Source organism: Bufo gargarizans, chromosome 4, assembly GCF_014858855.1.
Source record: "Bufo gargarizans isolate SCDJY-AF-19 chromosome 4, ASM1485885v1, whole genome shotgun sequence".
Taxonomy (NCBI): Eukaryota; Metazoa; Chordata; class Amphibia; order Anura; family Bufonidae; genus Bufo; species Bufo gargarizans.
The window spans coordinates 527,438,114-527,465,877 of record NC_058083.1 but is presented as its reverse complement, the minus strand read 5'-3'; the positions used below and the strand labels follow the sequence as shown (position 1 = coordinate 527,465,877).

The 27,764-nt window shown below is 42.3% G+C and overlaps 1 protein-coding gene across 1 annotated transcript in view; it reads left to right on the top strand.

Moving 5' to 3' along the window:
- The window catches only part of PLB1 (phospholipase B1), a 112,710-nt gene that overhangs the window by 73,650 nt on the left and 11,296 nt on the right, over positions 1–27,764 (top strand). Inside the window, exons 43-47 of the mRNA XM_044291323.1 lie at positions 5,346–5,413; positions 6,558–6,601; positions 6,726–6,825; positions 16,034–16,085; positions 26,298–26,378. Of these exons, the coding sequence (XP_044147258.1) occupies positions 5,346–5,413; positions 6,558–6,601; positions 6,726–6,825; positions 16,034–16,085; positions 26,298–26,378 (345 nt within the window). The remainder of the gene's footprint in view (positions 1–5,345; positions 5,414–6,557; positions 6,602–6,725; positions 6,826–16,033; positions 16,086–26,297; positions 26,379–27,764) is intronic.

The following is a 27,764-nucleotide window of genomic DNA, read 5'->3' as shown; positions in this document are numbered from 1 at the left end:
GTGCCTGAGGCCATTAAAATACTGTAGACTGCAATAGTATACTATTGCTGTCTATGGTACAAGCGATCAAAAGAAAATGTACTCAAGTCCTCTATGGGGACTAAAAAATTTTTTACAAATATTTTTAAAAAATATAAAAAATGTAGATACCCCCTTTTCCAATTTTAAAAATAAAAAAAGAATAAAAAATAAACATCAAGTTATGGCTGTGAGAGTGATGCAAAGAAAAACATTTTTGAAGGTTTTCATTTTTTTGTAGTAAAACATAATAGAAACTATAAAATTTGATATCGCCTTAACCCATTCGCTTCCAGTGCCGTACATGTATGGCACTGGAGCCATGGGCAAACATGGCACCCACTCACAAGTGCAGTGGGCGTCATAGCCGGCGGGTCTCCGCTGTTTCAAACAGCAGCGACCCGCAGCTAATGACTGCGACCGGCAATAATGCCGATCGCGGTCATTAAAGCCTTTAGATGCCGTGATAAAATGAGATCACAGCATCTATAGGGTGAAAAACCCAGGCTTCTTACCGGCACCCTCTGCGGCCAATGAGGATACCGGCAATTGAATTCAATACGCCGGGCCTCTCTTAAGCGACCAAGGGTATTGAAGCTGCAATTCTTATTTTGGCAAACAGGTGGCAGGCCAACATAAGAAATGAGCAATTCTGTACAAATAATGGGTCTAAAAGACCCATGATTGTTTAAAATCATAAAAAAAGTAAAGCAAAACTGTTAAAAATATATAAAAAATTCAAAAAATATTTTTTTTTAGATCACCCCCCTTTCCGTAGAATAAAAAAATAAATACATAAATAACAAAAAATGTAAACATCATGGGCATCACCGCGTCTGAAAACGCCCTTACTATTAAAATATGAAAATATTTTTCTAATACCGCAAATGGCATAACGGAAAAAAGGGTCAAAATAGTCAATTTGGCATTTTTTTCATCGCTTCTCTTAGCCAATTTTTTTTTTATAAAATGTGATAAAAAAGTCACACACTTCAAAATGGTATCAATAAAAACTATAGATTGTCCTGCAAAAAATGAGCCCCCACACAGCTCAGTAGATATAACTATAAAAAAGTTATGGGGGTCAGAATATAGTGGCGTAAAAAAAAATATATATTTTTTTAACGTTTAAAGATATTTTTACACTATTTAGACATAAAAAAAAACCTATACATATATGGTATTATTGTAATCGTACTCACCCAGAGAATGAAGGGCACAGGTCAGTTTTGCCGCAAAGGGAACGCTGTGGGAACAAATTTCACCCCATTTGGAGTTATTTTCCCACTTCCCACTACATTGTATGTCATATTAAATGATGCCATTAGAAATTACAACTTGTCCCGCAAAAAATAAGCGCTCATACAGCTATGTGAACGTAAAAAAATAAAATAAAAAAAGTTATGGCTCAAGGAAGATAAGGGGGAAAAAAACTAATAATGCAAAAACGAGTTAAAGGTTTTTTTTTAGCACACATTAAATAGAATTGGTGTTGGAATAATGATTTTATTGTAGTTATTACAGTAACTACATTCCTGTGTGTATTTACATGGCTGCCTACCTCTAGGTGATGTTGTAGAATGGCTGCCAGTGTCTAGGTGATGTTGTTACGTTGTTAATAAAGTTTAGTGTTAAAAAAATACACATAGAGATCTGCTTCTACATAGATACTGACAGACATGACGAGATGCTGCTGCAGGTAGTAATGCTGTATATACTGTACATGTTCTGCTCCTCAGTACACTGCGATTCACCTTTTAGAGGCCGGGGCAGTTAACTGACAGCCAGGTCACATGATATTTGTGAGGGTTTTTCTTTAGGGAGAGGCTACTACATGGATATAATAAAGGTCTGCAAGCAGAATTTGAAATAAATATATATCAGAAAACATCCTATTCTCTACTTAAATGCAATAATTGCTCTGAGATCAAGAAAGCTGTTCGTCAGTGGAAATAGTCTGGAGCCTGTGGGAGACTACCAGGTATATTCTTATGGAGGCCTGCAGGTGGCAGTGCTCCATAGGAATATACAGAATTTCTCAGACACGACTGTATTAAATCACAGTAGTGTATGGGAGAAGCGATCTAATGATCACATAGTTAGGTCCCTTAGGGGGGCTTAACCTCCTCAGGACCGCCGTACGCAGGATTGCGTCCTGCCGGCGGCCCTGCTCTTCTGGGTGGACGCATATACGCGTCCTCCCGCGAGAGCCGAGATTTCCTGTGAACGTGCGCACACAGGCGCGCGCGCTCACAGGAACGGAAGGTAAGCGAGTGGATCTCCAGCCTGCCAGCGGCGATCGCTCGCTGGCAGGCTGGAGATCTGATTTTTTTATCCCCTAACTGGTGGTCCCTTTTGTTAGGATCGACCACCAGAGGACACAGGTAGGTCAGTAAAGTCGCACCAAACACTACACTACACTACACCCCCCCCCCCCGTCACTTATCAAACACTACACTACACCCCCCCCGTCACTTATTAACCCTTTATGAACCCCTGATCACCCATGATCACCCCATATAAACTCCCTGATCACCCCCCTGTCATTGATCACCCCCCTGTCATTGATCACCCCCCTGTCATTGATCACCCCCCTGTCAGGCTCAGTTCAGACGTCCGTATGATTTTTACGGATCCACGGATACATGGATCGGATCCGCAAAACACATGCGGACGTCTGAATGGAGCCTTACAGGGGGGTGATCAATGACAGGCGGGTGATCACGCATATACACTCCCTGATCACCCCCTGTCATTGATCACCCCCCTGTCATTGATCACCCCCCTGTAAGGCTCCATTCAGACGTCCGCATGTGTTTTGCGGATCCGATCCATGTATCCGTAAAAATCATACGGACGTCTGAATGGAGCCTTACAGGGGGGGTGATCAGTGACAGGGGGGTGATCACCCTGATCACCCCCTGTCATTGATAACCCCCCTGTAAGGCTCCATTCAGACGTCCGCATGTGTTTTGCGGATCCGATCCATGGATCCGTAAAAATCATACGGACATCTGAATGGAGCCTTACCAGGGGGGGGATCAGGGAGTCTATATGGGTGATCACCCCCCTGTCATTGATCACCCCCCTGTCATTGATCACCCCCCCCCCCCCCCCTGTAAGGCTCCATTCAGACATTTTTTTGGCCCAAGTTAGCGGAAATTTTTTGTTTGTTTTTGTTTTTTCTTACTAAGTCTCATATTCTACTAACTTGTGTCAAAAAATAAAATCTCACATGAACGCACCATACCCCTCACGGAATCCAAATGCATTTTTAGACATTTATATTCCAGACTTCTTCTCACGCTTTAGGGCCCCTAAAAAGACAGGGCAGTATAAATACCCCACATGTGACCCCATTTCGGAAAGAAGACACCCCAAGGTATTCCGTGAGGGGCATATTAAGTCCATGAAAGATTGAAATTTTTGTCCTAAGTTAGCGGAAAGTGAGAATTTGTGAGAAAAAAACAAAAAAAATCAATTTCCGCTAACTTATGCAAAAAAAAAAAATTCTAGGAACTCGCCAGGCCCCTCATTGAATACCTTGGGGTGTCTTCTTTCCAAAGTGGGGTCACATGTGGGGTATTTATACTGCCCTGGCTTTTTAGGGGCCCGAAAGTGTGAGAAGAACTCTGGGATCCAAATGTCTAAAAATGCCCTCCTAAAAGGAATTTGGGCACCTTTGCGCATCTAGGCTGCAAAAAAGTGTGACACATCTGGTATCGCCGTACTCAGGAGAAGTTGGGGAATGTGTTTTGGGGTGTCATTTTACATATACCCATGCTGGGTGAGATAAATATCTTGGTCAAATACCAACTTTGTATAAAAAAATGGGAAAAGTTATCTTTTGCCAAGATATTTCTCTCACCCAGCATGGGTATATGTAAAATGACACCCCAAAACACATTCCCCAACTTCTCCTGAGTACGGCGATACCAGATGTGTGACACTTTTTTGCAGCCAAGGCGGGCAAAGGGGCACATATTCCAAAGTGCGCCTTTCGGATTTCACAGGCCATTTTTTACACATTTTGATTGCAAAGTACTTCTTACACATTTGGGCCCCTAAATTGCCAGGGCAGTATAACTACGCCACAAGTGACCCCATTTTGGAAAGAAGACACCCCAAGGTATTCCGTGAGGGGCATGGCGAGTTCCTAGAATTTTTTATTTTTTGTCGCAAGTTAGTGGAATATGAGACTTTGTAAGGAAAAAATAAAAATAAAAAATCATCATCATTTTCCGCTAACTTGTGACAAAAAATAAAAAGTTCTATGAACTCACTATGCCCATCAGCGAATACCTTAGGGTGTCTACTTTCCGAAATGGGGTCATTTGTGGGGTTTTTCTACTGTTTGGGCATTGTAGAACCTCAGGAATCATGACAGGTGCTCAGAAAGTCAGAGCTGTTTCAAAAAGCGGAAATTCACATTTTTGTACCATAGTTTGTAAATGCTATAACTTTTACCCAAACCATTTTTTTTTTGTCCAAACATTTTTTTTTTATCAAAGACATGTAGAACTATAAATTTAGCAAAAAATTTATATATGGATGTCGTTTTTTTTGCAAAATTTTACAGCTGAAAGTGAAAAATGTCATTTTTTTGCAAAAAAATCGTTACATTTCGATTAATAACAAAAAAAGTAAAAATGTCAGCAGCAATAAAATACCACCAAATGAAAGCTCTATTAGTGAGAAGAAAAGGAGGTAAAATTCATTTGGGTGGTAAGTTGCATGACTGAGCGATAAACGGTGAAAGTAGTGTAGTGCCGAAGTGTAAAAAGTGCTCTGGTCATGAAGGGGGTTTCAGCTAGCGGGGCTGAAGTGGTTAAAAACAGTAAAAAAAAAAAAAGTTTTTAAAATATGAAGAATATACAATATCAAATTACCCCCATTTTCCCAAATATAATAATACAAATACAAAAAAGATCATTTGCACTGCTGCATCCTAAAACACACAAAGTATTAAAATATAAAAGTATGTATCCCATAAGGTAAATGCCATAATGGGAAAAAAAAAATCTAAATGGCTCAAAAGAAATGAATGAAAAGTGATCAAAGAGTCATAACATCCCAAAATGGTATCACTGAAAACTACGGATTGCCCCACAAAAAATGAGCCTCACACAGCTCCATAGACATACCTATAAAAGAATATGTCAATGAAAAGAGAGAAAAAAAATACAGTTTTTATTTATTTTTAGGTAACTTTATAAGCAAAAATATAATTTGTATAATATTTTCTACTGTTCTAAACTTAGAAAGGGAAGCTTTACAAGTGAAAATGTGACAGATAATGTTATGTGATATATTTTTTTGGGTTTTAGGCTGCTTTTGGGGCCAAATCAACATCCCTGGTAACCCTTACTACAGAGTGGAGAGGCGTTGCATGGAGGTGAGAACCGTAATAAGCAACTCTAACTAAACTCTTATTGTATCAGGCCCCATATACACCAATGTGTCCGTTTGCAGACCGCAAACCGCAAATCCGCAAAGCACAGACACCGGCTGTGTGCACTCTGCATCGTGATGAGGACCCGTTAACTTCAATGGGTCACAATCCGCATGATGCGGCCAAATATAGGATGTCCTATCTTTTGTGGCACGGACCCAGGAGCACACAGAATCCCTTGTGCGTGTTTCCAGGCCCGTGTGTAGCGGGGGCCCCCACAAAAGGACATGTCCTATTTTTGGCCACATCTTGCAGATCACGGACTGAATAAAAACAATGGGTCCGCACTGCGATGCAAGGTGCACATGGCTGGTGTTTGCAGATCCACGGGTTGCGGTCTCCTAAAGAGACACTGGCATGCGAATGGGGCCTTATCATAACGAATGATTGGTTCAGCTGTAAGATCCAGTGGGACCTACATTAATGGTTTGCATCTGTGGGTTATTGGTTCCAGTCATGTCCACCTCACTGAGGTGGTCACATATAATCAGCTGAAATCTTCAGCTGCCATCAGCCATATCTACTGTTAGAAGCTTTGGCAGTTAAAGGGAAAGAGCCACAGCAGAAAGGACACGCCCCCCTAAGCTGCGATTGGGAGAGAGCCACAGCAGAAAGGACATGCCCCCCTAAGCTGTGATTGGGAGAGAGTCACAGCAGAAAGGACACGCCCCCTAAGCTGTGATAAGGAGAGAGCCACAGCAGAAAGGATACACCCCCCTAAGCTGTGATTGGGAGAGAGTCACAGCAGACAGAACACGAAAAGAATCTAGCAGAACAATTGGAGCAATGAATGGGAAGATCTCTGGTTCCACGTGATATACACGGTTGGCTTTAGCTTTGTGAAAAAGAGATTGCCATGTATTATATGATGTCTGATATTCATTTTTTTTTTTACATTAGTCATCGCATTACCCCTTTAATTGGTGATATATGCCATGACTCTTAGACAATCTCTTTAAGAGATGCCTGATGTCCCAGCATCACCACCGCCATAGCTGTAGATGAGAAGGAAAGGGACAGGACAACCACTTAGATGAAATCTGCACCAAGACACAATATCTTGTGAACGGTTTACTTTTCATTGCAGTATCGGAGGAGACGGGACTCTGGAAACCTACACGACATTACCAAGTAAGAGATTTCATTACACGATTGACTAGTAATAGTAAGACTCAGGATTTGGTTTAAAATGTATTTTTATTTGAGTCTGATATCCTGTTTATTTATAACCTGCTATTCTCCATATTCTTTTTAGACATTTTTAAGAAATTCAATCCAAACGTAAAGGGATATTCCACTGGTACTGGCACAGCTAACCAAATGTTCAATGTAGCTGTTGGCGGAGCCAAAGCTGAGTAAGTATTATGTATCCAATTATACATAAACCAGGAACAATATAACATACTAAAATGCAGATATAAAACTGCCCCTAGGTAGAATATAACTACTATAATACTGCTCCTATGTACAAGAATATAACTACTATAATACTGCCTCCTATGTACAAGAATATACCTACTATAATACTGCTCCTATGTGCAAGAATATAACTACTATAATACTGCTCCTATGTACAAGAATATAACTACTATAATACTGCTCCTATGTACAAGAATATAACTACCATAATACTGCTCCTATGTACAAGAATATAACTACCATAATACTGCCTCCTATGTACAAGAATATAACTACTATAATACTGCCTCCTATGTACAAGAATATAACTACTATAATACTGCCTCCTATGTGCAAGAATATAACTACTATAATACTGCTCCTATGTACAAGAATATAACTACTATAATACTGCTCCTATCTACAAGAATATAACTACTATAATACTGCCTTCTATGTACAAGAATATAACTACTATAATACTGCCTCCTATGTACAAGAATATAACTACTATAATACTGCTCCTATGTACAAGAATATAACTACTATAATACTGCCTCCTATGTACAAGAATATAACTACTATAATACTGCTCCTATGTACAGAATATAACTACTATAATACTGCTCCTATGTACAAGAATATAACTACTATAATACTGCCTTCTATGTACAAGAATATAACTACTATAATACTGCTCCTATGTACAAGAATATAACTACTATAATACTGCCTCCTATGTACAAGAATATAACTACTATAATACTGCCTCTATGTACAAGAATATAACTACTATAATACTGCCTCCTATGTACAAGAATATAACTACTATAATACTGCTCCTATGTACAAGAATATAACTACTATAATACTGCCTCCTATGTACAAGAATATAACTACTATAATACTGCCTCTATGTACAAGAATATAACTACTATAATACTGCCTCCTATGTACAAGAATATAACTACTATAATACTGCCTCCTATGTACAAGAATATACTACTATAATACTGCCTCCTATGTACAAGAATATAACTACTATAATACTGCCTCCTATGTACAAGAATATAACTACTATAATACTGCCTCCTATGTACAAGAATATAACTACTATAATACTGCTCCTATGTACAAGAATATAACTACTATAATACTGCTCCTATGTACAAGAATATAACTACTATAATACTGCTCCTATGTACAAGAATATAACTACTATAATACTGCTCCTATGTACAAGAATATAACTACTATAATACTGCCTCCTATGTACAAGAATATAACTACTATAATACTGCCTCCTATGTACAAGAATATAACTACTATAATACTGCTCCTATGTACAAGAATATAACTACTATAATACTGCCTCCTATGTACAAGAATATAACTACTATAATACTGCTCCTATGTACAAGAATATAACTACTATAATACTGCTCCTATGTACAAGAATATAACTACTATAATACTGCTCCTATGTACAAGAATATAACTACTATAATACTGCTCCTATGTACAAGAATATAACTACTATAATACTGCTCCTATGTACAAGAATATAACTACTATAATACTGCTCCTATGTACAAGAATATAACTACTATAATACTGCCTCCTATGTACAGGAATATAACTACTATAATACTGCTCCTATGTATCAGAATATAACTACTATAATACTGCTCCTATGTACAAGAATATAACTACTATAATACTGCTCCTATGTACAAGAATATAACTACTATAATACTGCTCCTATGTACAAGAATATAACTACTATAATACTGCTCCTATGTACAAGAATATAACTACTATAATACTGCTCCTATGTACAAGAATATAACTACTATAATACTGCCTCCTATGTACAAGAATATAACTACTATAATACTGCCTCCTATGTACAGGAATATAACTACTATAATACTGCTCCTATGTATAAGAATATAACTACTATAATACTGCTCCTATGTACAAGAATATAACTACTATAATACTGCTCCTATGTACAAGAATATAACTACTATAATACTGCTCCTATGTACAAGAATATAACTACTATAATACTGCTCCTATGTACAAGAATATAACTACTATAATACTGCTCCTATGTACAAGAATATAACTACTATAATACTGCCTCCTATGTACAAGAATATAACTACTATAATACTGCCTCCTAGCTGTGAGGACGTGTGTAGGTGGTTCTCCTCATGTCTGGAGCAAGCCCAGGGAAGGGCCTCCCTGGGCGGGGAACTTCCCCAAGCAAGGCCCAGGCTTCCAGGCCTCCACTGGGAGGAAACTCCCAGGCTCTTTCCAGTATGGATACAAGTCCAAAAGTGAATCCTGTGACAAGAAATGACCAGAACAGAGGAAACACCAGTGCATTAAGTGCAAGTAAGAAAGATGGAGCAACAGTTGTGGTTCCAGAAAGAAAGAAGGATTCAGCCGCAGTGAGTACAGCTCAGAGATGTGATGTGAAGCAGACCTCCAGCCCAGGCCTGCAGCGTCCAGTGCAGTATAGTGACCCCCAAAAGGTATCTTCTGTGAGTGTAAATCCAAACCTGCAGGCTGCACAGGAGGTGAGACAGGGCGCAGCACATACACCAGGTGTGCAGCTCACCCCTCCAGCACACAGGCAGCGGAGGACATCTCTGGAGAGGCTGACATTACAGCAGAACCTGCAGCAGTGTGAGGTGGTGACCATGGCATGCTTAGGCCGCACCAGGTCTCAGTCTGGAGGTGGCAGCAGCAAAAATGATGAAAGATCTATGGATGTGGCACAAGAGAGATCTGCAGAGAAATCTGATGGAGGCTCCAGGTCTGCTGAGTTCAAACAGCCTGAGAAGCTGCCCAAGACTGGATCCCAAACGAGAGAGACCCGTGCACCTGAGCTGCAGCTAGCAGAGGAGATCCCTGCCCTGGTGAGGAACATGGAGGAGCTGATGGGACACAAACAAATGCTGCAAATGGAGATTGACTGCGTATACAAGCTAAAGACTGCAAATCCAAACTGTGCAGCCGTGTATGACCGTAAGCTACACTCACTCAGCTTGGAACTTGGTGACCTGGTGAAGCAGATAGACATTGTACTGGACAGGATGGGACCACTTGCTGAGTCCTATAGGAACCAGGAGCGTTTTGCCAGCCAAGGCCTGAACTTTGAATCTGTTTTTTCTCCTGCTGAACTGGATTCCAGTGTTACCCCTGAGGAGGCCCAGCAAGCGACAAGACCTGTGCTGCAAGCCGCAAGGTTTTCCTTTCAAAAAGGAGAGATTTATAAACAGGACAGTTTGCAACGGCAGCCACAAGGATCTGCAGCTATCCCTGAGGAGACACATGGACCTCGGACACCAGCACTACAAGTCCCAGAAGGCACAGTGCAGCAGGACAATGGACATCTATCCGTACATCCAGGTGATGGGGTGGCAGAGCAGATCTCTACTGCTGGGGCAGAGACTGGTGGTGATGGTGGACATGTACCTGAGGGGTCAGTTTCTGGGGGGAATGTACAGTCTGTATGGGAGATATCTGAGGATGGCATAGAGGTGGACGGGCTGGAGGAATCTCCACAGAGTAATGAGGGCGATTTTCCCCCTTTACCCTCAAGCACAGAAGGTGTGAGTGGCCCCCCTAGTGCAGACACCCCCCCAATAAGTCAGGGCCCTGAACCCCGCCAGGTCCCCCCCAGTAATGCCTGGAGCCGTGGTGCTCCATCTTTGTCCTCCGGCGCTCACTATACAGGTCAGGCCTTTAAAAGGAGGAATGTAGTGAGGTTTAAACATCGAGGCGCCAAAGAAGACCTCCCAGATCGGAGGCTTGTGGTCCGAGAACTCCTGTGTCGCCAGATGGGGTTTGTGCCAGCGGACATCTTGGCAGTTATTAATCTACCAGATAGACAGGGCTATGACATCAGCTTTAAGGTCATGTCTAATCTGGATAGATTTTGGGCTAATTTCCCTAGGTTCAGGGACACTGACGATTGGAGTAGATTTATTTTTATTCCAATATCCAAGCCAGATACCGTCACGGTTAATATCCTCTTCTGGAATGAAGCCGTCCCTCCCCAGGACATTGTTGTGTGGCTCAGGAGACACTGTGACATGGTCTCTGATCTCACCAAGAACCGAGATGATGATGGTATCTGGACTGGAGGGTGGAAGGTCTTGGTGAAGCTGCGACAGCATAATAATGTCACGTGGCATCTACCAAACTCCTTCTTCATTGGGAGAGAGAAAGGCGTCTGCTTCTACCCAGGTCAGCCCAGGAAGTGTTTTAAATGTGGCAGAGCCGGTCATGTCGCAAGTGTGTGCACTGTGGTCAAGTGCAATCTGTGCGGTGAGGTTGGCCACATAAGTGCAAATTGTCAAAACATCAGATGTAATCTATGTGGTGCGATGGGTCACCCTCACAGAGATTGTCCGGACGCATGGCACAATGTCTGTAAGGAGCTTCCTGATGAGGAATTGTTAGAGGCAGATGCTGTAGAGGAGGAGGCCTTAATGTCAGGGTCCATTCTGACCACACAAGAAGTCCAGCAGGGATCAGGTCCTGCAGCTCCAGAACATGAGGTCCCAGATACTGCACAGGGGAGTATGGAGGTTGTCCCTGAGGGCCAGCAACAGTCAGAGGTAGCCTCTTCTTCATCGCCAGCAGTATTTGAGGAGAGTAAGAGCAACAAGAGGAGGAAAAAAGACAAGTCCTCCCGTAAGGCTGAGGGTGAGTACAGCATGGCCGAGAGTGTCAGGAAGAAAGTCCATAAGGGGTCAGAGGTTATGGCCATATCCAACAGGTATGAAGTACTGTCAGAATCTGAGGGAGATTATGAGAGAGAACTGAAGAAAATAGATGATGAATGTGAAGGGGACACTGAGGATCCTCCGACCAAAAGGAAACCCTATGCTGTAGAGTCCCGGGTAGAGTCAGACATGGAGATAGGTGGTAAGCAGGGCAACTCCGACCTATGATGATGGGTATTACCTCGCTGCTCTTTCTTTTGTGTTGTGTAATGATGGCCGGGTTCTCTTTAAAAGTGCTTTCCAGCAATGTCAATAGTATTAAAGTAAGAAAGACAAGGCACATAGTGTATGACCACCTGGGATCTATTGATGCAGATGTCATCTTCTTACAGGAGACGCGTCTGACCACATCTGGACTTCTACGTGAGGCTGAGGGGGAATGGAGGTCGGGTCCTTCTTTCTGGTCACTGGCTGTGGAGCCTTATGCCGGGGTTGCTATATTGTTCACCACCAATGATGTGACTATACATAGACTGACAGAAGTTATTATGGGTCGATGTCTGGTCCTGGAGGTCACAATCCATGGTAGACGACTCCGGCTCATTAATATCTATGGTCCACAGTCAGTGGCGGAAAGGGTCCAGTTATTTAACGAGGTTAAGCCGTATCTTTTTACCTCTGTCCCAGTGGTGTTGGCTGGAGATTTCAATGTCACTAGGACATCGGGTGACAGATCCTCTGGCCGAGCAGTGACCAGGGACTCCAAGGTCCTAAATAGCATGATCCAGCAGGCAGGCCTCAGCGATGTGTTCACACAGGGTGGTAGGAAGCCAAAATTTACATACTCCTGTGCTGACAGAAGAAGTCGCATTGATATGGCTTTTGTGAACCCTACAGAAGTGGTTAGTGGGATGTGTGAGAAAATTGTCCCTTTCTCTGATCACTTGGCCTTGTCATTCTGTTTGGGATCCATGAAGCGTCCAGATGTTGGTAGAGGGCTATGGAGACTTAACTCCAGTCTCCTGGAGGATCCTTATGCCCAGGATTGTGTCCACTTTCTTTTTCAGCAACAACTAGAGAGAGTGGACTTTTATGATAGCATGGCTGACTGGTGGGAGGACGTCAAGGAGGAGATCAGATCCCTCTTGAGGAGACTGTCATTTAAGAAGGGGAAGAGTAAGTACAGCCAGTATCTCAAGCTGCGGAAAGAATTGGAGTCACTGTATTCGGCAGATGGGGGGGACCAACAAAAGATAAACCGACTGAAATCTGAGATAAGGCAGTATCAGTACAGCAGGTACACCTCCCTGGTTCTGGAACGTGATTATGGTTCCTTAGGGTCACCTGATCCCTTTGAGAACTGCCGGGAGCGTGTAGTAAACAAGGTGGTCACAGGTCTCACTGACTCCCAGGGTGTTTTGCAGGAATCTCGGGAGGGTATCCTGGGGGTGGTGAGATCTTACTATACTGACTTATTTCAGAAGAAGGTTTTGGATAAAGAGAAGATGACACAATTCTTGGAGGCAACTCCAGGCCCTGATACTCATGATTTGGACTTCTCTCCTTTAACAGCAGAATTAACGGTGGAGGAGGTTAAAGTGGCCATTGATAAATTACATCTAAAGAAGGCACCAGGTCCGGACGGTATTACCGCAGAATTCTATAAGAAATTCAGAGACCACTTGGCTCCAATCCTCGTGGACGTGTATAAAAATTGTCTAGAAAATCACCTGATGCCTCCGTCCATGAGGGTGTCATCGCTAATTCTGCTTTCTAAAGGTAAGGAGCCTAGCGACATCAAGAACTGGAGGCCGATTGCCCTCTTGAATGTCGACAGGAAAATTCTGGCAAAAATCCTTTTCTCTAGATTAGTCTGTTTGTCCCGGGCACTGTTGGCAGGCTGTCAGTTCGGCACAGTGAAAGGGCGGAACATCTCTGGAGCAGTCATCTCGATAAGGGAGATGTTTGAGAGATGTAAAGCTCTGAGGTGTGGGAGATATGTTGTTGGTCTTGACCAGGCTAAAGCCTTCGACAGAGTAGACCACGAGTATCTATGGGCCACTTTGTCAAAGTACGGTATTCCGGGACAATTTATTGATTGGCTGAAAACCTTGTACAGAGAGGCAGAGAGCTTTCCTCTGGTCAATGGTTGGCAGGGTGGCACGTTCAGGGTTGCGGCAGGGGTGAGACAGGGTTGCCCGTTGAGTCCACTGCTGTATGTGTTTGCCTTAGACCCATTCCTGAGGTCGCTGCAGGAGTGTGATTTTCAGGGGGTGCCGGTCCCCCACTGCTTGCCTCTGAGTGTTGTTGCCTACGCGGATGATGTGACTGTGGTGATATCTGAGCCTCGTGAGGTGCAGATGTTTTCGGCAGCCATCAGAAGCTACTCGGAGGCCTCAGGGTCTCTGGTCAACCTTGAGAAGAGTCAAGCTTTCTGGACACTGGATTCTGATCCAGACTTTGACCTGCCACAATTTGCAAATGCCTCCACCTATATTAAGATCTTAGGGGTTAAATTTGGGAGGGACGATAACGCCAGGATAAATTGGGAGGAGAAGTTGGAAACCGGAAATGCAAAGGTTCAGCGATGGAAGAACTGGAGGCTGACCTATAGAGAAAGGGTTAAAATGCTGAAGACTTACCTGGTCCCTGTCTTCTTGTATATCTCTGTCGTTTTTCCTTTGCCAGAATCTTTCTCGGCTAGGCTCTTTAGCCTGTTCTTCCAGCTTCTTTGGGGGAACAGGTTAAACCCAGTAAAAAGAGGGATCACCTACCTGCAGAGGAGAGAGGGTGGGCTGGATATGTTAAATCCAAGGGTGTTCTTTGACTCCTTGTTCCTAAAAGTTAATTTTGGTAGCCTGGACTCAGAGAACAGCTCCCTGTGGGTGAACAGTGTCAGGGACTGGATATTGCCTTTTGCAGAGTCTTGGGTGCGAGGCGGCAGTCTCAAGAGGGGTCGGTTGACTCGTGGCTTCCTCCCCCAGTACCTGAACTATGGTCTCCGATGCTTGAGAAACTGGCGGATTGATAAAGGGTGTATTGAGAGTGAGACCAGGAAAGAGCTGTACCTGACCATATGTAGGACTTTCTTTTATATACAGCCCGCATTAAAAGACTGTACAACAGTAACCTTAAAAGAAAGTCTGAGGTTTCTTAATGGAGTCAGGCTCCCTGCAAAATTTTTTGACATTGCCTGGCTGTCCTTGCATGGAAAGCTTTATGTTAAGGGGAATCTAAAACATCTGAGTGTCTCAGAGCGTAAGTGTCCCTTAGGATGTCAACAGGAGGAGACTATGGCACATTTTATATCTGAGTGCGAGGAAGGGCAGAAAATATGGCAGGAAGTATCCTCCAGGTTAAAGATCCCTAGACTGCGGCGTCTTACATACCCTGATATCATCTATGGGGTACCAGCCAGTATACCTGACATTGACCGAGGGACCATGTACCTGATTATTACAGTCATTAAATACTACCACTGGCATACTAGAACGAAAGTGTCCGTACATAGCGAGCCGTTCCATCACAGGCGAGCGGTGACCCTGATCCTGTCAGAGCTGAGGTGGATAAGGAACTTAGAATGTAGGAAAAAGGAGAGAAACAGGGTGTTATGGAGGAAGGTACATATGGTGGATGTGGACTGATCCTCATAATGGAATTGTGTTTATTACTGATTTATTTACTATATTTTCCTTTAACAGCAATGGACTATTGTTAAGTTAAAGTTATCATCATTATTATTATTTATACTGTTGGATATGTATGATTTCTGGTAAATGACCATTGTTTCTGTTCATTCAGATTGAATGTATTGTTATGTTTGTTTATACTAATAAAAATTGCCTCCTATGTACAAGAATATAACTACTATAATACTGCTCCTATGTACAAGAATATAACTACTATAATACTGCTCCTATGTACAAGAATATAACTACTATAATACTGCCTCCTATGTACAAGAATATAACTACTATAATACTGCCTCCTATGTACAAGAATATAACTACTATAATACTGCTCCTATGTACAAGAATATAACTACTATAATACTGCTCCTATGTACAAGAATATAACTACTATAATACTGCTCCTATGTACAAGAATATAACTACTATAATACTGCTCCTATGTACAAGAATATAACTACTATAATACTGCTCCTATGTACAAGAATATAACTACTATAATACTGCTCCTATGTACAAGAATATAACTACTATAATACTGCTCCTATGTACAAGAATATAACTACTATAATACTGCTCCTATGTACAAGAATATAACTACTATAATACTGCTCCTATGTACAAGAATATAACTACTATAATACTGCTCCTATGTTAAATAATATATACGATCTTAATGTGACCTTGGTTTTATGTTGTTGTAATGAAGTGCTGTCGTGTTTTTCATGTAGAAACATCCCTGCCCAAGCTGAGAATCTGGTAAAGAAGATGAAGGAGAGCACAGTGAGTGTTGTCAGCGTACTAACAATTGCTGCTTTACAAATTGAGGAATGGAATGAGGGGGTTAAGTTACAGGTTATGTCATATATAGTATATTGCTTGATTTATTCTTAAAGGGATTATCTGAGAATTAAAAAAATGAAAATACTTAAAGGGAACCTGTCACCTCTACTATGCTACTCTCACTGAGCGTTTCTAAATGTTTACCCTAAACATAGAAATTACACTTTTAATTTCATTCGCAGACGAATTCAATAAGTTTTATGCATTTTTGTACTTCCCGTCTTTTATGCAAATTAACCTAAACGAGTCATATCTTACTAGTGTGACCAGAGAAGAGTCATATTTTCAAGCTCTGACTCATCTCAGGTTAATTAGCATTTGTATCAAATCGGTTTTTATACACAATAAAAGCACACAGAGCTATGGGGACTGGGTATTGCGGATGTGCTAGCGGCCATCTAGCAGCCCATGTCCTCAGCTCTATACACAAAATCCAGATGACAGGTTCCCTTTAAAGGTGTTGTCTCACAAGTGGCTTTTATCATGTAGAGAAAGTGAATACAAGGGAGACAAGCCCTTTAAGCACCTAACTGTTTTGCCTGAGCTCAGCTCAGGCAGCGGGAAAAGCAGTTAACTGTTCTGCCCGAGCTGAGCTGGAGGGAAGGGCTGCTTTAGATGCTGCTATCTCCTGAATGGTAGCAGCTAGAAACATGCAACTGGTCTTGTTTGAAAGCTGACATTGCAAATGACAGCTACAGAGAAGAAATCACTGTTAGAAATCGAGTCGGGAATAATTTTATTTACTTTCACCTTCAGCAGTTTTACCTGCATCCCGATTTCTATCAGTGATATCTTCCCTTGTACTTGGACACAGAGTTATGTCATTTTGGTTTTGTCTGAAAGCTTGGAATGCCAGCTTACAAACAATACAAACCAGAGCTATCAGCAGTTAAAGCAGTTAAAGCAGCCCCCTCCGCTTCAGTCTGCAGGAGAATGAGGAGGGAGCAGCTGCAGAGCTGACAGGCTGCAGGGGGAAAGGCAAATAGTAAAAAATATATAGAAATGTGACATTATCATCATTTTAGTGACTCAGATTATAAAATTTGATTATTTTACCACATAGTGAATGCCGCTAAAAAAATCCACAAAATAATGTAAAAATTGCAGTTTTTTTAATCTTTCCCCCCAAAAATAAAATAATAAAAGTTATTTAATACACTATATATACACCCCAAAATGGTTCCTAAAAAACCTACAACTAATCCCGAAAAATAATGAAACATTTAGAAGAAAAAATTAAAAAGTTCTGACACAAAGGGGGAAAATATTATTGGTCCTTAAGGCTAAAATGAATGGTCACTAAGAGGTGAAAAATGCAATAGTGTCCCCTGAGCTGTGCGCCAACAAGATTTACTGCAGACACAATTTTTTTTTTGGGGGGGGTTTCCAATTTTAACGTGACTGTTAGGAGGTTAAATATGACTTTATTATAAATACATTCCCAAATACCTTTTATTAGTTATAATGATTCCTTTTGTCTGGGGAGAAATCATTAGGGAAATAAAAGGGCCGCCGTCCTATTAGTACAAACAGAACCTGTCCTAATCTCACAGGACAAGTTACTTCACAACACTGAGCTAAAGAGCTGCCTCATCCTCCTCTCTGCTCGTCAGGGATTATGATCCTGAATACAGATGATAAGATCTTCAGCTGAATCTCTGTGAGAATGACGTTCATGAGAAGACATGAAGAACAGAGAGGAGGTGGGGGTGACACTGATGAGTAGCAGCTCTTGTGTGCAGTCTCCATCACCACAGTCTGTCCTGTCCGTCCTCTCTGTACATGTCTCCTCATGATCTCCATTCCTACTGAGATTCAGCTGAAGATCTTATCAGCTGCATTCAGGATCATAATCCCTGACAAGCAGAGAGGAGGATGAGGCAGCTCTTTAGCTCAGTGCTCTGAAGTAACTTGTCCTGCTGTGTGATCAGGACAGGTTCTGTGTGCACTAATAGGACAGCAGCCATTTTATTTCCCTAATTGCTCACTAGACAAAACGAGCCAATATAACTAATGAAAGGTATTTGGGAAAATATTTATAATAAAGTCATATTTAAGTGTTTTCATTTTCTTAATTCCCGGAGAATCCCTTTAAGGGTCCAAAGAGAAACTACTTTTGAGTCCTTGATCACTGACCCTACAGAGCGATTATTTTGTTAGTTTGGGAAAGCAAATCCCCCCCCCAACTATTTGTGTCAGTTCACAAGCAGCGCAGAGACAGCTAATGCAGCCCCTCATATCTCTGGCTCCCTGATCCCTGTAGGATAGGGCTGTAGGATAGCCAAGATTTCATGAAGGAGCCCCCTCACGAATATTGATAATTGTCTATATATTCAAATAAACGCCATTCAGATATAGAAGTCACTGTTTATTGCTGCTTTTTCGAAATTGAGACAAAACTGTGGAATTTCACTAGAATTTTATGGTAGTTGTTAAAAAAAAATGTACATAACCGCTACATGTCACAGTCTCTACAGTCTATAGATTTCCACTTTCTTCTCTATGTGACCCAGACCAACATGGTAACTTCTTTCAACCACATCTCAAAAGTGCCCCTGAAATCAACAATGCCAGATGGATAGTGACCCAAACAATGATAGCGGGTCAGATGGTAATAGTGTCCCACATGGTAAAAGTACCTCTCGTGTGCTCCACAGAGTAATACAGCCCTATTTAGGTATGATAAAGTAATAGTGTCACATTTAGGCCCAACACAGTAATAGTGCCTCCATGTAGAGTTATCTCAGTAATTGTGCCCCATTTACATTTATCACAGTAATATAGCCTCCATTTAGATCCAGTACAGTAATAATCCCTCCATTTAGATCCAGCACAGTAATAATCCCTCCATTTAGATTTATCACAGTAATATAGCCTCCATTTAGATCCAGTACAGTAATAGTGCCTCCATTTAGATCCAGTACAGTAATAATCCCTCCATTTAGATCCAGCACAGTAATAGTGCCCCATTTAGATTTATCACAGTAATATAGCCTCCATTTAGATCCAGTACAGTAATAATCCCTCCATTTAGATTTATCACAGTAATATAGCCTCCATTTTGATCCAGTACAGTAATAGTGCCTCCATTTAGATTTATCACAGTAATATGGCCTCCATTTAGATCCAGTACAGTAATAATCCCTCCATTTAGATTTATCACAGTAATATAGCCTCCATTTTGATCCAGTACAGTAATAATCCCTCCATTTAGATTTATCACAGTAATATAGCCTCCATTTTGATCCAGTACAGTAATAATCCCTCCATTTAGATTTATCACAGTAATATAGCCTCCATTTAGATCCAGTACAGTAATAATCCCTCCATTTAGATTAATCACAGTAATATTGCCTCCATTTAGATCCAGTACAGTAATAGTGCCTCCATTTAGATTTATCACAGTAATAGTGCCTCCATTATTATTATTATTTCTTATTATAGCGCCATTTATTCCATGGCGCAGTACATATGATAAGCGGTGCACACACATAAGGTTAGGGCTACACCACGACATGTGTCACGGGACATTGATGTCGCACCAATTGATGTCGCGCAACAGTTTTTATAATGATAGTCTATGGTGTCGCCCTGCGACATGCTACATGCTGCGACGCGACAGTCGCAAAAAAAAATCTATCTTGAATGGATTTGTTGCTACTGTGGTGTCGCAGTCGCAGCGTGACACCATAGACTATCATTATAAAAATTGTCGTGCGACATATGTCGTCGTGTAGCCCTAACCTAATACAGACAACTGCACTAAGCATGAACAAGACGAGTTACAGACTGGTACAGAAGGAGAGAGCACCCTGCCCGTGAGGGCTTACAGCCTACAAGGTATGGAGGAAGGACACAGTAGGTGAGATTTAGATTGATCTCAGTAATAGTGCCTCCATTTAGATCCAGCACAGTAATAGTGTCCCATTTAGATCCAGCACAGTAATAGTGCCTCCATTTAGATCCAGCACAGTAATAGTGCCCCATTTAGATCCAGCACAGTAATAGTGCCCCATTTAGATTTATCTTAGTAATAGTGCCTCATTTAGATCAGCACAGTAATAGTGCCTCCATTTAGATCCAGCACAGTAATAGTGCCCCATTTAGATCCAGCACAGTAATAGTGCCTCCATTTAGATTTATCTCAGTAATAGTGCCCCATTTAGATCCAGCACAGTAATAGTGCACCATTTAGATCCAGCACAGTAATAGCGCCCCATTTAGATCCAGCACAGTAATAGCGCCCCATTTAGATCCAGCACAGTAATAGTGCCCCATTTAGATCCAGCACAGTAATAGTGCCCCATTTAGATCCAGCACAGTAATAGTGCACCATTTAGATCCAGCACAGTAATAGTGCACCATTTAGATCCAGCACAGTAATAGTGCCTCCATTTAGATCCAGCACAGTAATAGCGCCCCATTTAGATCCAGCACAGTAATAGTGCCTCATTTAGATCCAGCACAGTAATAGCGCCTCCATTTAGATCCAGCACAGTAATAGTGCACCATTTAGATCCAGCACAGTAATAGTGCACCATTTAGATCCAGCACAGTAATAGTGCCTCCATTTAGATCCAGCACAGTAATAGTGCCTCCATTTAGATCCAGCACAGTAATAGTGCCTCCATTTAGATCCAGCACAGTAATAGTGCCCCATTTAGATCCAGCACAGTAATAGTGCCCCATTTAGATCCAGCACAGTAATAGTGCCTCCATTTAGATCCAGCACAGTAATAGTGCCTCCATTTAGATCCAGCACAGTAATAGTGCCTCCATTTAGATCCAGCACAGTAATAGTGCCTCCATTTAGATACAGCACAGTAATAGCGCCCCATTTAGATCCAGCACAGTAATAGCGCCCCATTTAGATCCAGCACAGTAATAGCGCCCCATTTAGATCCAGCACAGTAATAGTGCCTCCATTTAGATCCAGCACAGTAATAGTGCCTCCATTTAGATCCAGCACAGTAATAGCACCCCATTTAGATCCAGCACAGTAATAGTGCCTCCATTTAGATCCAGCACAGTAATAGTGCCTCCATTTAGATCCAGCACAGTAATAGTGCCTCCATTTAGATACAGCACAGTAATAGCGCCCCATTTAGATCCAGCACAGTAATAGCGCCCCATTTAGATCCAGCACAGTAATAGCGCCCCATTTAGATCCAGCACAGTAATAGTGCCTCCATTTAGATCCAGCACAGTAATAGTGCCTCCATTTAGATCCAGCACAGTAATAGCGCCCCATTTAGATCCAGCACAGTAATAGTGCCTCCATTTAGATCCAGCACAGTAATAGTGCCTCCATTTAGATCCAGCACAGTAATAGTGCCCCATTTAGATCCAGCACAGTAATAGTGCCTCCATTTAGATCCAGCACAGTAATAGTGCCTCCATTTAGATCCAGCACAGTAATAGTGCCTCCATTTAGATCCAGCACAGTAATAGTGCCCCATTTAGATCCAGCACAGTAATAGTGCCCCATTTAGATCCAGCACAGTAATAGTGCCCCATTTAGATCCAGCACAGTAATAGTGCCCCATTTAGATCCAGCACAGTAATAGTGCCTCCATTTAGATCCAGCACAGTAATAGTGCCCCATTTAGATCCAGCACAGTAATAGTGCCCCATTTAGATCCAGCACAGTAATAGTGCCTCCATTTAGATCCAGCACAGTAATAGTGCACCATTTAGATCCAGCACAGTAATAGCGCCCCATTTAGATCCAGCACAGTAATAGTGCCCCATTTAGATCCAGCACAGTAATAGCGCCCCATTTAGATCCAGCACAGTAATAGCGCCCCATTTAGATCCAGCACAGTAATAGTGCCTCCATTTAGATCCAGCACAGTAATAGTGCACCATTTAGATCCAGCACAGTAATAGTGCCTCCATTTAGATCCAGCACAGTAATAGTGCATCCATTTAGATCCAGCACAGTAATAGTGCCTCCATTTAGATCCAGCACAGTAATAGTGCCTCCATTTAGATCCAGCACAGTAATAGTGCCCCATTTAGATCCAGCACAGTAATAGCGCCCCATTTAGATCCAGCACAGTAATAGTGCCTCCATTTAGATCCAGCACAGTAATAGTGCACCATTTAGATCCAGCACAGTAATAGTGCCTCCATTTAGATCCAGCACAGTAATAGTGCATCCATTTAGATCCAGCACAGTAATAGTGCCTCCATTTAGATCCAGCACAGTAATAGTGCCTCCATTTAGATCCAGCACAGTAATAGTGCCTCCATTTAGATACAGCACAGTAATAGCGCCCCATTTAGATCCAGCACAGTAATAGCGCCCCATTTAGATCCAGCACAGTAATAGTGCCTCCATTTAGATCCAGCACAGTAATAGTGCCCCATTTAGATCCAGCACAGTAATAGCGCCCCATTTAGATCCAGCACAGTAATAGCGCCCCATTTAGATCCAGCACAGTAATAGCGCCCCATTTAGATCCAGCACAGTAATAGTGCCTCCATTTAGATCCAGCACAGTAATAGTGCATCCATTTAGATCCAGCACAGTAATAGTGCACCATTTAGATCCAGCACAGTAATAGTGCCCCATTTAGATCCAGCACAGTAATAGTGCATCCATTTAGATCCAGCACAGTAATAGCGCCCCATTTAGATCCAGCACAGTAATAGCGCCCCATTTAGATCCAGCATAGTAATAGTGCACCATTTAGATCCAGCACAGTAATAGTGCCTCCATTTAGATCCAGCATAGTAATAGTGCACCATTTAGATCCAGCACAGTAATAGTGCCTCCATTTAGATCCAGCACAGAAATAGTGCATCCATTTAGATCCAGCACAGTAATAGTGCCTCCATTTAGATCCAGCACAGTAATAGTGCACCATTTAGATCCAGCATAGTAATAGCACCCCATTTAGATCCAGCACAGTAATAGCGCCCCATTTAGATCCAGCACAGTAATAGCGCCTCCATTTAGATCCAGCACAGTAATAGTGCATCCATTTAGATCCAGCACAGTAATAGTGTACCATTTAGATCCAGCACAGTAATAGTGCACCATTTAGATCCAGCACAGTAATAGTGCCCCATTTAGATCCAGCACAGTAATAGTGCCTCCATTTAGATCCAGCACAGTAATAGTGCACCATTTAGATCCAGTACAGTAATAGTGCACCATTTAGATCCAGTACAGTAATAGTGCCTCCATTTAGATCCAGCACAGTAATAGTGCCTCCATTTAGATCCAGCACAGTAATAGTGCATCCATTTAGATCCAGCACAGTAATAGTGTACCATTTAGATCCAGAACAGTAATAGTGCCCCATTTAGATCCAGCACAGTAATAGCGCCTCCATTTAGATCCAGCACAGTAATAGTGCATCCATTTAGATCCAGCACAGTAATAGTGTACCATTTAGATCCAGCACAGTAATAGTGCACCATTTAGATCCAGCACAGTAATAGTGCCCCATTTAGATCCAGCACAGTAATAGTGCCTCCATTTAGATCCAGCACAGTAATAGTGCACCATTTAGATCCAGTACAGTAATAGTGCACCATTTAGATCCAGTACAGTAATAGTGCCTCCATTTAGATCCAGCACAGTAATAGTGCCTCCATTTAGATCCAGCACAGTAATAGTGCATCCATTTAGATCCAGCACAGTAATAGTGTACCATTTAGATCCAGCACAGTAATAGTGCCTCCATTTAGATCCAGCACAGTAATAGTGCCCCATTTAGACCCAGCACAGTAATAGTGCCCCATTTAGATCCAGCACAGTAATAGCGCCCCATTTAGATCCAGCACAGTAATAGTGCACCATTTAGATCCAGCACAGTAATAGTGCCTCCATTTAGATCCAGTACAGTAATAGTGCACCATTTAGATCCAGCACAGTAATAGTGCCTCCATTTAGATCCAGCACAGTAATAGTGCCCCATTTAGATCCAGCACAGTAATAGTGCCTCCATTTAGATCCAGCATAGTAATAGCGCCCCATTTAGATCCAGCACAGTAATAGTGCCTCCATTTAGATCCAGCATAGTAATAGCGCCTCCATTTAGATCCAGCACAGTAATAGTGCACCATTTAGATCCAGTACAGTAATAGTGCCCCATTTAGATCCAGCACAGTAATAGTGCCCCATTTAGATCCAGCACAGTAATAGCGCCCCATTTAGATCCAGCACAGTAATAGTGCCCCATTTAGATCCAGCACAGTAATAGTGCCCCATTTAGATCCAGCACAGTAATAGTGCCCCATTTAGATCCAGCACAGTAATAGTGCCCCATTTAGATCCAGCACAGTAATAGTGCCCCATTTAGATCCAGCACAGTAATAGTGCCCCATTTAGATCCAGCATAGTAATAGTGCCCCATTTAGATCCAGCACAGTAATAGCGCCCCATTTAGATCCAGCATAGTAATAGTGCCCCATTTAGATCCAGCACAGTAATAGTGCCCCATTTAGATCCAGCACAGTAATAGTGCACCATTTAGATCCAGCACAGTAATAGTGCCTCCATTTAGATTTATTTTAGTAATAGTGTCTCAGTTTAGATCCTACAAAGTAATAGTTTTACATCCCACAAAGCTATAGAGCCCCCATTTAGGTCCCACCAGTAATAATAAGCCTTTTCAGAACCTAGAATAAAATACTCCCTTTGCGTTCCCCCAGTAACAAGTGCAATTAAAAGTACAACATGATACTTACCTAACCCTGTGCGGTGTGTGACCTGCCACTTCTGAAGCTGCTAAAAAATACACACCTGTGTGCACTATGATGCATATTTCCCATTGAAATCAATAGGAAGCGGGTTCATAGCATCTTGGACTCGTATTATGCAATGTTTTGTTTCTGTGTGAACATAGCCTTAGGCCCCTTTCACACGGGCGTTGCGGGAAAAGGTGCGGGTGTGTTGCGGGAACATGCGTGATTTTTCCGCGCGAGTGCAAAACATTGTAATGCATTTTGCACTCGCGTGAGAAAAATCGGCATGTTTGGTACCCAAACCCGAACTTCTTCACAGAAGTTCGGGTTTGGGATCGGTGTTCTGTAGATTGTATTATTTTCCCTTATAACATGGTTATAAGGGAAAATAATAGCATTCTGAATACAGAATGCATAGTAAAATAGCGCTGGAGGGGTTAAAAAATAATAATAATAATTTAACTCACCATAATCCACTTGATGGCGTATCCGGCATCTCTTCTTCTTCTTTGCTGTGTGCAGGAAAAGGACCTGTGGTGACGTCACTGCGGTCATCACATGGTCCGTCACATGATCTTTTACCATGGTGATGGACCATGTGATGACCGGAGTGACGTCACCACAGGTCCTTTTCCTGCACACAGCAAAGAAGAAGACAGAAGAGAAACCGGGCTGCGCGATCAAGTGGATTAAGGTGAGTTAAATTATTATTTTTTAACCCCTCCAGCGCTATTGTACTATGCATTCTGTATTCAGAATGCTATTATTTCCCCTTATAACCATGCTATAAGTGTAAATAATAATGATCGGGTCTCCATCCCGATCGTCTCCTAGCAACCGTGCGTGAAAATCGCACCGCATCCGCACTTGCTTGCGGATGCTTGCGATTTTCACCCAACCCCATTCATTTCTATGGGGCCTGCGTTACGTGAAAAACGCACAAAGAGGAGCATGCTGCGATTTTCACGCAACGCACAAGTGATGCGTGAAAATCACCGCTCGTGTGCACAGCCCCATAGAAATGAATGGGTCCGGATTCAGTGCGGGTGCAATGCGTTCACCTCACGCATCGCACCCTCGCGGAATACTCGCCCGTGTGAAAGGGGCCTATGTCTTTCAGTGGAATTAGCCCTTAAATGATCCTTTAAAGGATTATCATTCAACAAAATGAACACCTGAGTGATCTGAGAAAGACTGCTATGGACAAGCTGCTTGGCAGCACAGTTGGCTGGTTGTCAGGCTGTCTACTGACTTTAGATCAAAGCTGGCTCGCCCTGTACTGACAGCTGCCTGTCCGCCATCTCACCGTGTCATTCAGCATCTCTGCTGGCACTAGTAATCAGATTTTCTATAATAATACACCCCCATAATAACTATAGGTGTCCAGCCCTCCGCTCTGTAATGATGAGCCCATAATGGACGCTCACTACTTTCCTCTTCACCTTCTGTTAGGAAATTAACTTTGCAGAAGACTGGAAGCTGATCACAGTTTTTATTGGTGGTAATGACCTCTGCCAGTACTGCCGGAACCGGGTGAGTAAATCTAATTAAAAGTAAGTATTACAAGTCATCCATCACAGTTCATAAGTATAGAAAGCTGCACTGCATTTTTTCTTTTATTTTCACACACCAAGAACTCTTTACTGTGCCGTCCTTCTGTTATTCCTGTGTTTGACAACTAGGTGTTACAAGAGTGACGTGTCCCAATTAAAGAGCATCTGTCAGCAGATTTGTACCTATGACACTGGCTGACCTGTTGGCAGCTGAAGGCGTCTGTGTTGGTCCCATGTTCCTAGGTGCCCGCATTGCTGAGAAAAAGGATGTTTTAATATATGCAAATGAGCCTCTAGGAGCAACGAGGGCCAGGAACTCTAAACATGATCTTCACCCGGTCCTGTCTTCTCCTAAAATCAATCACAGTGCAGAGGGCGCAGCAGCTGCAGAGAGAGCAGAGCCTCTAGGTGTAACGGTAACGCCCCCATTGCTCTTAGAGGCTGGTTTGCATATATTAAAACATAATTTTTATCAGCAATACGGGCACATGTGAACATGGGACCAACACAGATGTCTTAATTTTTCTCAGCAATACGGGCACCTGTGAGGGCTGTGCAGGTGAAGAAGCGCCCAACTGCCGCTAGATTGACAAAGCCGGACATTTGGCACTGCACTGAAAATGTCCTGCCTGCGCCACTGCTCCGATTAGCAGAGCAAAAGAAGAGGCTCAGCTTTTGCTTTGGAGCTGTCACTGCGCAGGCGCCTCTGCCCTTGCTCTGCTAATTGGAGCAGCGGCGCAGGCAGGAAATAGCAGCAGGTGGGGGGCTGTCCTGCTAATGAGGTGAATCAGTTTGCTTCTCTCTAAGGGCTCGTTTTTTTTTTTGCGTTCCGTATACGGGCCGTTTATTGCGTTCCGTATACGGTCCATATACGGAACCATTCATTTCAATGTGTCCGCAAAAAAAACGGAATGTACTCCGTGAGCATTCCGCTTCCGTATGTCCGCAATTCCGTTCCGCTAGATTTTGAGTCTTGCCCTATATTTGTCCGCAAATCACAGTCCGTGGCTCCATTCAAGTCAATGGGTCCGCAAAAAAAACGGAACACATACGAAAATGCATCCGTATGTCTTCCGTATTCGTTCAGTTTTTTGCGGAACCATCTATTGAAAATGTTATGCCCAGCCCAATTTTTTCTATGTAATTACTGTATACTGTATAGGCCATACGGAAAAATGGAACAGAAAAACGGAAACACACCGGAAACAAAAAACGGAACAACGGATCCGGAAAAAACGGCCCGCAAAACACTGAAAAAGCCATACGGTCGTGTGAAAGAGGCCTAAGGGTCCATTCACACGTCCGTAAGTGTTTTACGGATCCTCAAATTGCAGATCCGCAAAACACGGACACCTGCAATGTGCGA